Source organism: Leptonychotes weddellii, chromosome 7 (assembly GCF_054177405.1).
Source record: "Leptonychotes weddellii isolate Sample4059 chromosome 7, ASM5417740v2, whole genome shotgun sequence".
Taxonomy (NCBI): Eukaryota; Metazoa; Chordata; class Mammalia; order Carnivora; family Phocidae; genus Leptonychotes; species Leptonychotes weddellii.
In genome coordinates, this window is record NC_138375.1 from 30271240 (window position 1) to 30288650 (window position 17411).

Genomic DNA, 17411 nt, shown 5'->3' on the forward strand with positions numbered 1-17411 from the left:
AGGAGGAGGGGGAAAGAGGAGGAGGAGGAAGGAGAGGGAAGGAGGAGGAGGAAGAAGAGGAGAAAGAAGGAGAAGATGAAGACAACAACCAAATTCCCATTCCATGCACAGAAGTCTGCCTTCTGACACCAGAGAAAATGGAGGGTATACGATCAAAGACATTCTTACAATAGCTGCTGGGGGGCCAGGTAGCACCACAGCTTGGAATCAATCAGAAGTCTAGCTCACCTTTTTTCAGTCTCTGGTTTGAATACATGAGTTCCAGTACATGGTTGAAGTTCTTAGAACTAAGGAGTTGTTCACAAACACATCATATGCAACATAGCAAGGAGGGAAATACTTCCTTTCCTCCAGAGCCCAAAAAGACTCAGGTAGCAATTAAAAGACAAAATTTCCTTAAGATCACTGAAAATTGAGATTTCCAAAAAGAAAGTCTATTTCATATTCTCATGTCCCTTTGCCTACTTAGAAGATTAACACTGGTGGGGACCTAAGCTGAGTGAGCTGACTTGCCAATGAATTTGCTATTGTTCGTTCCTGATCTTAATTTTTTTTAACTTCTATTTAGGATTCCCCTTTGCAATGATTCCCATATTTTTACAGTTCTGTTTCAATGTTTCTCATTTAAGAAATATTGAAAGCTGTAATTATTTTAAAAATCCTGGCAGAAGACCTGAACTCTTCCAAAGAATTCTTCAATTGATAAATTATAAAAAACAATGGTAAATAAAATGGATAAAATACTTCATACATGAGATTTAAGCTATTTATATGTGATTAGGCAGTGAAGATTACAGAATCTGAGTGTGAGAGCTTTAAAAAATAAGATGCAGAAAAAAGCACATGCAAATGGTCAACCCAGCACCTTTCACAACCCTAGCTTGAACTAAGATCATACATACAGCCTGTATCCTTCCAACTGCAATAGGTTGTATGCCACACAATGAAACAGTAACTTCTTTATCAAGTTTACAGAAATGTTGTAAGAATATTTATTTATTTTGCAGGAAGTTTTATCTCTATCATGAAAGGCATTAGTTAAGTGCTTCCCAAAAGAACGTTTAGGTGAATACAAAGTACGTAAGAGCAAAGGAAACTATGATTAAATTCCTACATCATAACTGGGTTACATAAGTAAACTTGAATGGTTAACTTTTTTTTTTTTAAAGATTTTATTTATTTATTTGACAGAGAGATAGAGAGCACAAGTAGGCAGAGGGAGAGGGAGAAACAGGCTCTCCGCTGAGCAGGGAGCCGGACGTGGGGCTCAATCCCAGGACCCCAGGATCATGACCTGAGCCGAAGGCAGCCACTTAACCGACTGAGCCACCCAGGCGCCCCTGAATGGTTAACTCTTGATCCGTCTCTTCATCTATAATAACAGGGATGGTTATATTTAACTCACATCATCCTATAAGGATTAAATGACAATAAATATACAAATATATAATACCTGGCCAATGGCATGTGCTTAATAGCTATTACTTCCCTCCTTGTAAAAATCTTAGATTTATAATTTAGCTGTGGTTTTTAAACTTACTCATAGCTTTTAATCACCCACAAACAGTATCCTCCAAGTAAGAGGAAAATTCCTTATAAAACTAATGTATCAAATATGTTAGTCTATAAATATGCTTTTAGCCTGAAAATACTGGATGTAAATAATAAAACTAAGAATTTCAAACATGTTTTCCAGATAGTCACAGATAAAAGCACTTTTGAATAACTAAATATAGTCTCCAAGTAAAGAGCAATAATAAATAGCTTGTTTCTAATAAATTTTGCAAATACTAACTTGTCTTTTTAAAAAATGTATGCTCATTTGTGAAACTGCTGTGTAAGAAGGAATCATTCTTTGCTCTTGGAAATTTTGCAAGCATTAAATGGGTCTCTAAATTGGGACAGGAAATAAAGGTCCATCCATTGGGCCAGAGCAGTTTTGGGTTTTTTTATTCTGACACTCCTCCCTCTCTCCCCTTCCTCTTCCTCTTCTTCTCCACCCCCTGCCAACTAGGGGTCGGTCAGCTTTTATTCCCCAGGTAGAATAAACAGAGCTTGGCTAGGTTCTTCCATGGTCCTCTCTTCTGTCTAGGGCAGCTGGGAAACAGACTGGGCTGGGGGATCGCCCTGATGTACAGAAACCATAGATGGAGACAGCCCTACATGTATGAAGGCTTAGCTGAATATGAGCTCAGAGGAAGACTTTATGGCAGCAAGGAAACAGATGTTAAATCTGAACTTCTTTTATCTTGCTTTTGACGAATGTACAAGGATGACAGCTAGGAGACACCAGCATGTGAGACAGATCTCAGAAGCAGAATTTACAGAGAAAATGGTCAAAAACAAGTTCCAAGACCCAGGACGCTTGGCAAAATCAAAGAGTCCGGTAGGCACAGAGGATTGTGTGTGAAGGACTCTGAAGAAGAGCATGCTGTGGTCCTACTCCTTCTGCGCCAGCAACAAGGAGAGGTTAAGTGTATGCCTGCCCCTCACTCAAAGGACAGCAGAGCCTGGACGACAACTCCAGAGCATCCCGCCTCCAGGAAAGTCAGGACACAACTGGGGAACGGCGTGCCTGACTTCTACCTGAGAAAGCTGAAGTGACTGGGGGAAGCGGACAAGAAATGCATGAGTGCTTCCTAGGTGTGGGTCACAAGAAGGCCGGCCTAAAGATGCTTTAACATTTTCTCAATGGGATGCCGCACAAATGAGAATCTCTGTGTGAAGTAGACCACAGGAAAACTGGAAGCTGCAGGAGAAACCCTCAGCCATTGTTCTCCAGGGCAGATGCTGCAGAAGGGGCCCAGAAGGGGGTCTCCAAAGACCCCACACATAGAAAAGGGATCAGCTTTCTCCGCAAGGACCAGAGAGCAGGGAAGCAGCTCACAGCACTTTGTAAGAACTCTTCCGCCCTATTTCCTTGCCTTCTGGTTCTCCTGAATTTTTACCCAGGTAGGTGCCGAACAGTGAATTGGGGGAGGAGGTGAATGAAGAAAAAAGCAGAAGAACGCCACACAAAACCTTTTCCAAATGCAGACAGCTGGCCTTGCCTCTAGTTGGGGAGTCATAGGGAGAGGAGATGCACTGCGTTTAAATGTATGTTGAAGCAATGTTCATTATTTTGAACTGGACTCTTTAAATCTTGAATCAAAACAGAGTTTGTGAACTAAAGTGACCCAGTGACAGTTATTATATTATCGGATAATGAGCTGAAATGTCACGCAGAAGGAGAGTTTCCCTAACTAAATAAAGTTAAAGACACCATAGGAGATAAAAATAGCTGTGTTTTTATTTCATCCCACATGTAGAGCTTGTTCAACATACTGGATACAGGAAACACACACACATGTTTGTTACAGCTGGTCTGTTCAGACACATTCACTAACACAGAGAACAATCACCATGAATGTGATCTTTAAAATGACCAAAGACAGCGGCACTGAACAATATTTGATAAGAGATAATTAACTGCTAACAGCTAAAAGGAAGGCCTCCAGAACAAAAGAGAAGAGGATTAAGTGAGGAGTAAGGCAGCAGAGTAAGGCTGTGCTGGCTCTTTAAACAGTCTTAGATGGCCGTTTTTAAAGAAATGCAAAATAATAGAATAGAAAAAATACCGGCATTGGTAATAGAATGAAAACAGTTTGAGTATGAATTGGGATAATTCTTCTGGACAGTAATTCATTATGCATCAAAAACCCTAAAAAATTGACCAACATATTCTACTTCTAGGGATTTATACTAAGAAAATCATCCAAGAAATATATAAAGACATAAGTTCAAAAATGTTATTAATGGTATTAAACAATACAGAAAAAAAAGTAGCTTTCAAATATTATAAAACAGGCAGTACAGGACTGTGATCTCTGAGAGAAGGAAAACCAGTGAGGTAGGCCTACCAATGCCCCAGCCTACTGCTTAGAAAGGGGAACCCAGTGCAGGGAGGGGAACCCAGGTGGAACCCAGTAGCCCTGCTGGGTTCAGAGAGACCTAGTCAACTAGAATTTGACTAGAGATCTCAAAATACCAAAACAGAGGTATTTGTTGAGAAACTAAAGTCTTCTCTCAACTAACCGTAACAAAGTTGAAAAGCAAATATTGAAAGAATCAGCCTCAGTGACATCTATAAGACTTGTACTGTAAGAAACATCAAAGGAGGTCCTTTAAGCAGATAACATTAGATAGCAATCTGGGTCAATGTAAAGGAGAAGTGCAGGAAAGAGCAAATACGTTGGGAAATACATAACTTTCAGATATAAATTATACTACATAATAAAAATATACAAAACATACACTTTTTTCCCTCATTTTCAATCTCTTTAAAAGAGAGTTGAATGCTTAGGACAAAAATAACAAAGTATCATGGGGTTTAAAACAAATGCAGAATAAAATGTATGACCAACAGGATAAGGGCAGGGAACAGAAGTTTACAGCTGTATGGTTCTTACATTATATGTAAAGTGATATGGTATTACTTAGACTGTGATCAATAAAAGGTGTGTATTGTAAACCCTTGAGGAACTACTGGGAAAAAAATAAGAAAATAAGTCAATAAGTGAAGATAAAATGGAATCATAAAAAATGCTTAACTGACCCAAAAGAAAAGAGGGGAAAAAAGAACTCAGATGGGCAAATGGCAAAGAAATCATATGCTGATAGATTTAAGCCCACATGTTGATAATCATATAAATGTAAATGGCCTAAACCTCCAATTAAAAGTCAGAGATTATAAAACTGGATAAAAGATCAAGACCTAACTATATATTAACTACAGAACTCACTTAATATAAGACATTAATAGGTTGCAGGTAGAAGAATGGAAAAAATACACCATGCAGAGTGACTATATTAATATCAGACAGCAGACTTTAGAATACAAAATATTACCAGAAATAAGGTGGGATATAATAATAGAGGTTAATTTGTTAAAAGAGCCTAACAACCTTAACTGTGTACTAATACAACCAATAATGGAGCTCTAAAATATACAAAGCGAAAGGTAATAAAACTGAAAGCAGAAGATGCCAAATGCACAATTACAGCTGAAGATTTCATTACTCCTGTCTCAATAACTGATAGGACATAGAAAACTGATAGATAGAATGCTATCTATCTACTTGACCTAACTGAGTTATAGGACATTCTACCCAACAAGAGCAGAATACATATTCTTTTCCAGTGCAGCTGGAACAGTCACTACAAGAGACTGTATTCCAGGCCATAAATAAATTTCAAACTTAAAAGGATGGAAACTATATAAAGTATGTTCTCTGACCTCAAGACAACTAAACTAGAAATTAATAAAGTTATGTGGAAAATCACCAAATATCTGGAGGTGAAGTGACATACTTCCAAATAACCAACAAGTCACAGAAAAAAATCACAAAGGGAGATTAGCAAGTATTTTGAAGAAAAAGGGAACTGAAAATGAAAACACAGTATGTAAAAATTTGTGGGATGTCACTAATACAGTGCATGGAGAGAAATTCATAGCATTACTTGCTTATATTAGAAAAGAGGAAAGGTTTCAGACCAATGACCTAAGGCAGGAGTCGTCAAGCTTTTCTGTGAAGTGCTACAAGGCAAGTATTTCAAGCTTTGCAGTCCATACAGTCTCTGCTGCGACTACTCAGCTCTGCTGCCGCAGCACTAACAGGGCTATAGCTAATACATAAATGAACGGATGTGGCTGTGTTCCAGTAAAACTTTATTTCAAAAAGAGGCAGCAGGCCAGAGTCGGCACACGGGCCACATGCGTGGACCCCCGCTAGAACATCAGCTCCGTAACCGCAGAGAATTTCATCTGTTTTGTTAACTGCTGCATCTTTTGAGAGGCAAGAACTGTACATGGCCCTTAATACTTGCCTAATAAATATTTGTTGAGCGAACTAATTTAATCCCCAGAACAAGCATATGAGTTAAACACTCTCATTTTATAAATGAGTATACTAAAACAAAATGATCTGCCATACCATCAGTAAGTGACAGAACTAGTATTTTAAGCATAGGTCTAATCCCTAAATTCTGTACACTTTCCACTACATTACACTGATATGGCAAAAGTATTACTGAATAACTGTAAAGACATAATACCACACATACATATTTTCTCCACCATTTTCCTTACCTCTGGTTTGTTGAACAAGACAAATATGTTAATCCATCTCTACATCTGTATGTTTATATATTTATGCTTAAATCTTTATATTTCTATATCTGTATCTATGGATTTAATATTTAGACTATACTTGATGCAATTAAACCACTAGATTAAATCTTTTTAATTTTTAAATTTTTTCCCAGCTTTATTGAGATATCATTGACATAACATTGTTTAAATCTTGAACGCAAACCTCTTTAGTTGTACAAACAGAAGACTAGAGAGTTAGCTTTATTTAAAAAAGACACAACTCGAATACCAAACCAATTTTATGCACTCATACATCTAGCATAACATGAGTACACCAATTTGTATTTCTTCTTTTAAAATGCACAAAGAAATTAAAAAACTGTGAGGGAGAAACAAACACAATACGTCCTGTTTTCCTTTGCCTTAAGACTCCCTCGTTTCAATTCTCCCCACACAGAGGGAGCAGACCCTTGACTGCTGTGTTGCTCACACGGAGCAGCCGTGTCCGGCGGGCCGTGGTTGCACGCTTTCCGTGACTAGCTTCCATTGCTGCTCATACACATCTGCTTCCCTTCACAAGTCAATAATCTACGGCAGCTGTTTTCCAAAAATAGGCATTAGGAAAGCCAGAGCAGTTCTGAATGCAGATTCAACGAGCTACACATCTGTCCACATTTTCATAGCTTGCCTGGGGTTTTACCGTCGTCACGATAATCAGGGAACTCGAAGGAGCCAATGACTATTTTGTCACATTTTCTCTCTTTGGATGCTCAGGGCAGAATTTTTAAAACTCTGTGTACAGGAGACCAGCACTGCATACTAAGAAGCTATGAAAGGATAAGACAAAGAGTATCCATACCATTTGCCTGCCTTAAAAGCGTAGTGTTTATTGTAATCTGACATCGTGATGATTGATGGGGACACCATGATGCAGAGAAACTCAAGGCTTTACAACCATTGAAAGATTATTCAACTCAGTAAAAAGATAAAAAGTATATGAAAAGTGATATAATAAAGCCAAACTTTTCAGCTTAACTGCCAGATCTTGCAATAAAAATATATCTAAATTTTAATAATCAACATAAATCTTTGGGACAAACAGAAATAGATTGTTCACTGAAACTTTATATAAAGAGGATAAGCTGTATATTATCCATAACCAATAAGAGCAAGAAATGTGTCCTCAAAGGGTTTAATTTTTGGTACTTGAATATGAGCTCATGATAAGCAGGTTGTACTAGCTACTGTAAAACATAGTCTTGCTTACGAGAGTGTACTTTAAGGCAAATATTCCCTCTTTAATGTTAAGAAACAGAGCACTGAAGAAGATAAAAATAGCCACTATTTATGGAGTGCTTTTAGTGGCCACTTTTCATTTTCTTCTCAATTAATCCTAACAAAAACATGTGCTCGGGATTGTATGATTTGTTAGGGAGAGAACTGAAATTCAAATTTATTACAAACTAAAGCTCATGGTCTTGACTCTTAACCTATTCTGCATTCGAAAGAGTCAAAATATACACTATGCATCACATATGAAGAATCCAAGAAGTGATTATCAGTTACGAAAGGAACAAAAGAAAAGCTCACCAGAAATAACACTACTGAGGTGCCTGGGTGGCTCAGTCAGTTAAGTGCCCAACTCTTGGTTTCAGCTCAGGTCATGATCTCAGGGTTGTGAAATTGAGCCCTATGTCGGGCTCTGAGGTAGGCATGGAGCCTGCTTAAGATTCTCTCTCTCTCTCTCTCCCTCTGCCCCTCCCCACGCCCCCTGCTCACGTTCTCTCTCAAAAAAAAAAAAAAAAAAAGAAATGACACTACCAACTTCCACTACCAAAAGAGTGGAACCAGACACAAGTACACTTTTTATGCTTAGTTTTTGTTCCTTCGGAACTCCAGAGTTCTCCATCACCACCCCACCAGGTCCAGTCATTTGGAAACACATGAGCGCTGACAGTATTAAGAAAATTATAAAGTAACAAACCACTGATATTTTAATCACTCACAGGAATCTCCACAGGATATGTAAAGATGTGATACATGTTGAAAAATCTTTCCTACACAGGACAACTACAGAATGTATGTGAGAGCTTTCAGCCTCTCTGTGTGTTAAACCATAATATAAACAAAACATATACTGACTTTTTAAAGATGCCCGTGTTGCCCGAAGACAAAAATGTGTTGAACATGTTTCTGCTCCATGCTAATGACCACTGTGCAAATTGATTTCAAAACTGGTTAACAGTCCAAAGAAACAGACATATTTAAAACTCGATTGTTTCTGTTCATAGTAACTAATTCTATTCCCTTCTCTGCCAGGTACCCCCAACTTCTTTTTCTCGCGTTACCACGTAATAATAAGCCATTTATTTAGCTGTACTGTGTGTCAAACTCATATACATCATCTACAAAGTGATATGTACTTCGTATACATTACATCATTCATTCCTTTATATAACCCTATAAAGTAGGTAGTATCCTATCATATCCATTTTACAGATGAAGAAAAGCAGGCAACTGCTTCAGGTACACTGCTAGCAAGGGACAACACCGGGTTTCCACCCATGTCTGTCTCACTACAGGGCCCTTGCTCTTACCCACTAAGCTATGAGAGCCAGACAGGACACCTGAAATAATCTAATCTCCAATCCTCATTTTATCGATAGGGATGCTTAAACCTGAAGAGTTTAAGTGACATGTTCAAGGTGACACCTTGATTACTGGGTAGAGTCAGGGCTAGAACCCAGGGCTTACATTTTTATGTTCCTTCTACTACTCCATATGGCCTTTTTCTAAAATTTGAAAATAGAAATATATTCTGATTCTCTATACAAATAAGTATTCCCAGAAACTGTCGATCTGATTCACCGTACAACATTCAGGAGATCCTCCCTAATTTCTCTGAAGCCTCCAAAAGCTGCCAACTCTTACAACCATGGCTGATTTAGAATGATAAACATGTTTAAACTAAAATAACAATATATTCCATAGTTTGCTAAGGGTTCTTATTAGTAATGGTTCAATGATATTTCTCCCTTACATTTTATTTCTTTTATTATTTTTATTTTAAATAAACTCTATCCCCAATGTGGGGCTTGAACTCATAACCCTAAGATCAAGAGCAGCATGCTCTACCGACTGAGCCAGCCAGGTATCCTTCTCCCTTACATTTTAAATGTGATTTATGATTATTCTTTAATATACTGGTTCTCAAACTTGGCTACAAGGTTGCTTTTAAAATGCTCAGTGCCGGGGCGCCTGGGTGGCCCAGTCAGTTGAGCGTCTGCCTTCATCATGATCCCGGGGTCCTGGGATCAAGTCCCGCATCGGGATCCCTGCTCAAGAGGGGAGCCTGCTTCTCCCTCTGCCTGCAGCTCCCCCTGCTTGTGCATTCTCTCTCTCTCTATCAAATAAATAAATAAAAAATAATAAAATAAAACACTCAGTGCCTAGGCTACATCCCACATTAATTAAATTGGAAAACTCTGGGAGTGGGACCCAGGCGTCAATATTTTTTTAAAACTGTCAGGTGATTCTAATATGCAACCAAGTTTGAGAACCAATTAAATTATTAATAATTTAATAATTATTCAAACTTTAAAATAATATTTCATGGTTTATTAGATCAAAAGAGCTCTCTAACACTGTCATCAACTATATTAATTCACCTTCCTCAAAAAATTACCAGAGAAAATAATCTAAGCGATTTCAGAAAAACTTTCAAATCATAGAACACCAGCATCAGTTGCTTAAACTCCTTATAGCTGACGATACAGAAAAACACACAGAAATCCTTAGGTATACACACAGAAAGAGTAACCTGAGCTACCAGCCAAAATGAGCTCATAATCATGGACATGCATTATTTGTTTCCATATACATATCAAAAAGCAACAACCTGGAATGTAACAAACCACACTCATAAATTAAGTCAACTGATTGCAGTCCTTTTTCCAAAGCTGATTCTAAGTGGTTTTTCCTTGATTTAGGCCATTAGTAAGTGAAAACTGTTTGCATTTCACAAGCATGTTTAAACATCACAAGTTTTGTACTCTATAACAGAAGACAATGTGATTGATTACAGATGAGGTCACATGACCAACCAATCAAGAGAGGTTTTTAATCACCATGAATAAGAAAATATAGCATCAACATAAAATTAATGAACTTGTTAACTGTTCTTTCTAGTTATAAAAAGAGCTATAACAAACATTGGTATTTCTTATTTTTATCAGAATTAACCCATTTATTTATAATCTTCCCCAGTTCTCTGTTCCTCATGGAAAATTATGTTTTGGTCCTGACCCTACCTTTTTAGTTCCAACTACACAGTAAACAGGCAAAGTCAAATAGTTCTCAGTAGCTGTTCTAACAAAATTTGACTAAAATATTAAATATTATTAAAATATTTCCTTATTTTTATAATAATTATATAGTGCTCTCATAGCAATTCAACAAGATTTTGCTTAAAAAATAATTATGGTGACCCAAGCATAAATTAGAAGAAAAATGTCTACTTACAGGTATCATCCAGTTAGCCAGGTCACCATATTTGGAAACCTGCATTGCTCCTAGCATTGTTAGATTGACATGCCCCCTGAGAGAGAAAAAGGAAATATAAAGCAAACTTCACAAGCTTTATGTCCCATTTGCTTGAAATTGCCAGCAATTAAAATAATTCTATACCCTCCAAAATAAATTTGCTTTCTCCCACCCAACACCCGATTTTCCAAATCAATCAGCTCAAGCTGAAGTAGAGAAATAACCATTAAGAGTTCTTGAAAAAAAGTATAGCTTATATTGTCTCCAAAAACAAATTAAAAACAGGTGTACACAGTGACTTTGTTTCCTTTGGTGAGGGGGAATGTGGCTTGATTTGAAGGCAAACACTAGCTAGAAAATGAAAACACAGTTTTGTAGAAAATGTGAGGATCCTCAGAAAGAACTTTAAAAATGTTTACTTCAATATTCTCAGCACATAGATATATATTCCATTTGGGGGGTTCTTTTAATAACAGTGAGTTCAATGTTCCAATTCCCAACATTCAATGTGAATAATTTCCTATCCTGGTGCAGCTGAATGAGCCCATGACCATTTTCTGGCTGGGAGACGTGGCTACGTTTCGGAGCCTTGCTAACATGTTCAGGGGATGACTCAGTTCATTCCATGCCATGTGAAACATGAGGGGTTCCGTTGTTACATACCCTCTAATCATCGCAAATGATTCATCGCTGGAGAAATAAGAGGCTCCTGGAAGAACAGTAACTGTTTCCTTGCCTAAACACACATACACAAGAAAGGAAACAAAGGAAAGAAAAAGCTATTAGATTTCTAAGAGTGGAAATCACGCAGAGAGAGGTCTATACCTTCTCTGCTTCCTAAAGAACTGAGGCCCCTTTAACCAAACTGCTGTGGCAATGGGGCTGTGGGAGACACAGTGGGAACTGTTGCCCTATGAGGAGGAGTATTTAGTCAGTGGCACTGTTCAGATTTGCCCCTGCACGGTGACAGCAGAAAGCAGACCAACTTTTAATTTTATTATTGTTTTTGAAATTCTCTACAAAGCACCCCCTGTCGCCTCTAACCATTCCCACCTCTCCCCAGCCCCACTCCCTCCACAAGCCCCTGCAAAATGCTGATGAGAGTGAGGGAAAAGGTGTCCCTGGGATGCACCTGTCAGAATCCAGTGCTACTGTAAGTCACTGGAGCAAAGAGATTGTGGAATAAGCATGAAGAAACACAACTTTGAAGGAAATGACACAGAAGATACTCCTCAGATGTTTCTTAAAAATCAAGAAATGATCTCGAAAGTGAGGTGCCCCCTAATTCCTTAATATCATTAGGCCTGAATCTCTTCTTTTAATCTCTCTCAGCCTCATATTTCCTTTCTTGCTCCTGTTTCTGTTAAAACTCATAGGACTTTGATGAGATCAGGAAATAGCATCCTAATGCTGGCTCACATATTTAATGGTAACTTCCAAGAGGTCCTCTTGGAAAGACCTCTTCCAACACTTATACTTCATAATCAAAGTTCACAGCTGGAAAGGATCTTCAAGGTCATCCAGTCCCCACACAACCAATCGTATCACCTGCCTCATATACTTCAGCTGTTTTCTTTTTGTGATCCATTTCCTGTTTGTCCAGTGCCCAGGAGGAAGCTTCTGGTCTTAACCAGAAAAGCGCTCACATGCCACTTTGCCAAACAGAACTCTACTGTATGAGAACACCACATGCTTATCCAAGTGTAATAAAGCCGTCAAAAAGAAGGGGAAGAGAAGTTATGATTCGAGGGCTGGACCGAGAAAAGCTGGACCAGAGTGGTCAGATCATGCCCAGGTGTGCAACGCAGCTGTACCCTCACAGCTTCCCAAGCCTTGCCTGAAAGCTAAATTCTCTAATGACATCCCTCTCCATTTGAGCTCAAGTAGAGAGAAAGAGGCTATTTTTATCAAGCTGAAATATTTATTCCCCAAGGGAGTTTGATTCTAGACAGGGGAAACATTTTCACATCTTCCGAAGTACTATAAAGATGAAAGGTTTGGAAAATACTTTCTGGTGTGGTCAGTAGGGGCTTTTAGGAAGCACATAAGATTTGGATAATGCATGCAAAGTCCTTACTACAGCACCTGGCACAGAGAAAGGACTCCATAAACACCAGCTTTTATTACTGTCATGTTTATTATTCCTCACTCCAAACCAACTTTATAAAAGAGACAATGCCATCGCCCCTCTAGGGATAAATGCTACAGGACCCAGCAACTGGCTTATATGGTGGAGTTATACAGCCAGCCTGGGAGCTCTAGGTTTCAGGACAGGTGAAATACAACTAAACTTGATCCTAATGCAACTTCCATATCCAGCAGATTTGGTTCCTCACCATTCCTGTGAGGTGGATATGCAAGGACCAAGAATGTGTAGGACAAAAAAGCAGAGAAACATAAAAATCTCAATTCTTTGTTCTGCAGGTGCTAAATCACAATGACTTCTAAAGGGCAATCTCCACCAGCTGACAGTACATAGAAAGCATTATTTACCGCTCACAGGAAACCTGGAGATCAGTGCGAGGCTTTGGCTCAACCGATATGATTTATGGAGCATAGTTTTATTTAAGAGCCCAGAAAACAACGCTCATAAAAAATAGTTATTGTCAGGCACCTGCTAATACATTCTGGCATGTTATAAATTACATTCTCTGGAAGCCAAGTTAGTTGTCAGTATTTTTAAATATCCAATATCTAAATAAAAATAGATGTCCTGAAGTTGAATCCATGTTTTCAAATACAATGTCCAAATTTGGTCACAAAATAACTGTAATCAACATACAATCAATATCTTAATGAAAAAGAACTTTCTTATTTGACTATTCCTGATTAATTTCTGTTTCCTCCAGTTCTTCTCTGTGTCTAGATCCTTTCATGATATTTGGGCAAACACAGTTCTTCAATTTCATAGTTACTGAGGCCTTTGGCTCATGATTTAGCATCTCGTTTACTCAATATCAAGTAAATGGCTGCTTTGTGCCTTAAATAGTGTTACAAACCAAACACAGATGCCCTAAACTAATGGTTCTCCAACTTTAACACCCATCAGAATTACATGGAGGGTAGATCTCTGAGCTAAACTCCCAGAGTTTGTAATTCAGTAGGCTTGTGATGGGGCCTGAGAATCTCTATTTCTAATTAGTCCCTGGTGATGGTGATGCTGATGCTGTACCACACTTCGAGAACCACTGCCCTAAGCAAAAGGAATATACTATTCAGCTAGAGAGATAAATACACATGAATAGTTAATTACAAGGCAAAATGAGAGACACTAGATGTGTTATAGGTTCAAAAGAGGGGCATTTTTGAACCACAGAAGATCAAATGAACTGGGGCTTGAAGAACGGGTATAACACATTTTAATAGTAAATTACTGATAAGGAGATGGGGATGCAAAAAGAAGGGGACAGAACCAAAACTCTGATAGGCACAGGAAGAGCAAAGGCATGGAGGAAGGAAGGCATGAGTCACGATCAGAACAGATCCAGTAGTGCAGGATGGGTGGACAGGGGAGTCCTTGAAGGGTGTAGTGGAAGATGAAGCTGGAAAGGGCAGGTGCAACTATCAGATAGATCTTGAATGCTATACTATTTGTACCTTAGTCTGCAGGCCTGTGATCCTTCATCTGTGGCACAAGGGCCTCCAGAGAAGGCATTATTGACATTTGGAGCTGGATAACTCTTTGAAGGGGGCCTGTTTCAGTTATTGTAGAATAACTGACAGCATCCCTGACCTCTACCTACTCCCTGATGATAACACTGGCAATCAAAAATGTCTCCAGACATTGTCGAATATCCCCACTTGCTTACTGAGAACCAGTGCCCTAGAGGCACATGGCAGGGGCCAGGGATATTTATAAGACATGAGGTTAACATGGTGGTTCATTCTAAAGCAGTTTTAATCAAAGGTAAGTCATTTAAAACACTGTATATTAAAAGAAAACACAATTAAGAAATAGAGAAGACAGATGGTTAAGTGTCTGCCTTCAGCTCAGGTCATGATCCCAGGGTCCTGAGATCGAGCCCCATGTCGGGCTCCTGGCTCAGCGGGGAGCCTACTTCTCCCTCTCCTTCTGCCTCTCCCCCTGCTCATGATCTCTCTCTCTCTATCTCTGTGTCTCAAATAAATAAATAAATAAATCCTAAAAGAAATAGAGAAGAATGCAAAATGTACATTAATATGAAAGCTGAAATGTGAGACTCACTGGAAATTTCACAATTGCATCAGAATACTGCAACTCTTAACAGGACCTCTGAAATGTTGCTGTAAGCACAGCCTTCTGCCCCTTTGTAAAACTTAGGTTAGCAGTGGGTATAGTGCAATGTGTAGAGGAAAAGGCCAGGAGACTATGTGTGAGTCCAGTCCTAGCAATGGGATCCTGGGGACATCACATCACTATTCTGGGCCTCAGTTTCCCAATCTGTACAATAAGTTTTCACGTGAGGCTCAAATGGTATATAAGTATGAAAAAGTATGCTGCAAACCAAATAGTGCTGTAAGGTGGTAATTCATTTTTTCATAACCTTGAGATTATTTAGAAGGGATCCCTAGAAATAGTTGTGTTATTTTAAAATTTTAATACACTGATTATACCCAGAAATAGAACTCTTTGTATTTATTCCAAGGGATTTCTATAAAAATCCTTTCAGGGACACCTGGGTGCCTCAGTCAGTTAAGTGTCTGCCTTCAGCTCAGGTCACGATCTCAAGGTCCTGGGATCAAGTCCTGCATCAGGCTCCTTGCTCGGGGGGGGAGACTGCTTCTCCCTCTGCCTGCCACTCCCCCTGCTTGTGCACTCTCTCTCACTCGCTCACTCTCTCTGATAAATAAATAAATAAATAAATAAATAAATAAATTCTTTAATTAAAAAAATCCTTTCAAATTAATACAAGCAAGGGGCTGATCTTCCAGGTAACTTCCAAATTTGGGGAGTTGAGGAGACCACCAATATATATTCTGGGCTCTTTAGCTTGAAGTATTTCCTCCCTAATTTAGACAGCTCCAAAATCAAAAGTAACACAAATCCTAAGCAGAACTTGGATGAAAGAGTTAAAATATTAATAAGGTGATTTGCAGCTTGGTTTCCCAAAAGCAATGAATTATTGTTTTACAAAGCAATCTAAGACTATGCATGGTATTTCAGGAGTTAAAATATAAAACTAGTGGCTTCATTACAATTGAGTTACTTTTAAGCTCATGGAATCAGAAATGCCTACTGTCCAATAATCACTGAAAAGATTAACTACTTTTCCAAGGAAAGTGGGTTCTATGAACTCAGGCCTAAAATTTGGAAAACGGAGTTATTCATTTTGCAAGTAACTCACTAACATCATAAATTAATCAAACCAAGCAGCAAATATTTTCACAGACCAATGAGCTATTGCTAAAGGGTACAGTACAATTAAATTACAGCCTTAGTTAAATGTCATTGCTTTATCACAGTGGGCCTTTCAGGGTTGAGTCGTGTTAGCTAATTCAACTATTCAACCAGAAGCGGTTTTACTTCCAAAAATTCTAAGTTTCAAACATCAATTCTACTTGGCAGCTGGCCTTTATGTTCAGCTAATATTGCTGCTCTTCTGAGATTTTCATGTACTATTTTTGAATGTGAAGTACGAATAATACTTTTGTGGGGGTAGAGTGAATTCAAGAGTAAAAGAGGGTAAAGAAAACATGCTAGAGTATAAAAATTAGCTTCTTATGAGCAGCCTCAATGTAAGGATAACCTTCAGCCCCAAAAAGCATGGGCAGTCACAATGGCCAAAGGGTCTGGCTTGGTTTTTTCTCCTCTAGGCTACTACTACATGCAACTGTATGTCACAGTCAAATAAAAGGCTTAATAATAAAAGGCAAAGCATATAAATGTGGGAATGAAGAAGACAGGCTAGAGTGACAGTTCAAAAATCTCTATTACTCACATCACTGGGTTGTACTTAGTGGCAGAGTACAACTCTAAATAATCTTGAACCTCTGAAGGATATGCTCTTCTATTCCAATGATGACTAGGGGACAGTAAGTATTGCTCAGAACAAAAACCCCTGTGTGCCAGATCTTTTCTTTTTGCCTCTATGGATCCACTTGTCATCCTTCACATCACAAGAAGGCAGACATATTTCAACCTGGGATTGGCCAATGGAAGGCACAAGAAGAAGATCCAGTAGAGAAGACCCCCACCCCTCGTCCAGGTTTCTGTAAGATGGCTGCATTCCTCTACCAAAGGCCATAGACCCTATTAGGTGGCCCTCTCCCACTGCTGTCCCTTAAGGTCTCAGGGTGACAATAACTCCCTGTGGTGCTTCACCATCCTTTCCTGGTTTCCCTCAATCTTAGTCATACCCTTGTAAATTGTCCTTTCCTTTAATTCTCATTACCCCATTTGGGGAGTGCTCTCTATGTATAGCCTGGACCCTGACTGATTGACCCACCAAAGCTCTTGCCATTATATGTAGCCCCACCTGCAATTTCTCCATTATTTGAGTCTTCCCTAAGTAAGAGATGATCTCTGAAGAGCAAGCCAGGCAAAGAAGAGACTGGGAAGGCTTCTCTCCCCCCTCCTCAGTGAAAAACACAATTGGAGCACTCTCCAGGAAAAGACAAAGAAATCACACCCAACTCCTTTCTCTTATTTGGCAAAGAACTAAATTAACAGCAAAGGAAAACACTGGAAAAACATGTAATGAGGGAGTTTACCTGCATTGATTAGATCTGCATCAACTTCATTCTGTAGTGGATATGGACC

General features: G+C 38.8%; 1 protein-coding gene across 1 annotated transcript in view; it reads right to left on the reverse strand.

The window, feature by feature from the left end:
* The window catches only part of OXCT1 (3-oxoacid CoA-transferase 1), a 115263-nt gene that overhangs the window by 42223 nt on the left and 55629 nt on the right, over positions 1-17411 (reverse strand). Inside the window, exons 9-11 of the mRNA XM_081826068.1 lie at positions 17363-17411; positions 11336-11408; positions 10652-10727 (exon numbers count right to left, since the gene is read on the reverse strand). Coding sequence (XP_081682194.1) covers positions 10652-10727; positions 11336-11408; positions 17363-17411 — 198 coding nt within the window. The remainder of the gene's footprint in view (positions 1-10651; positions 10728-11335; positions 11409-17362) is intronic.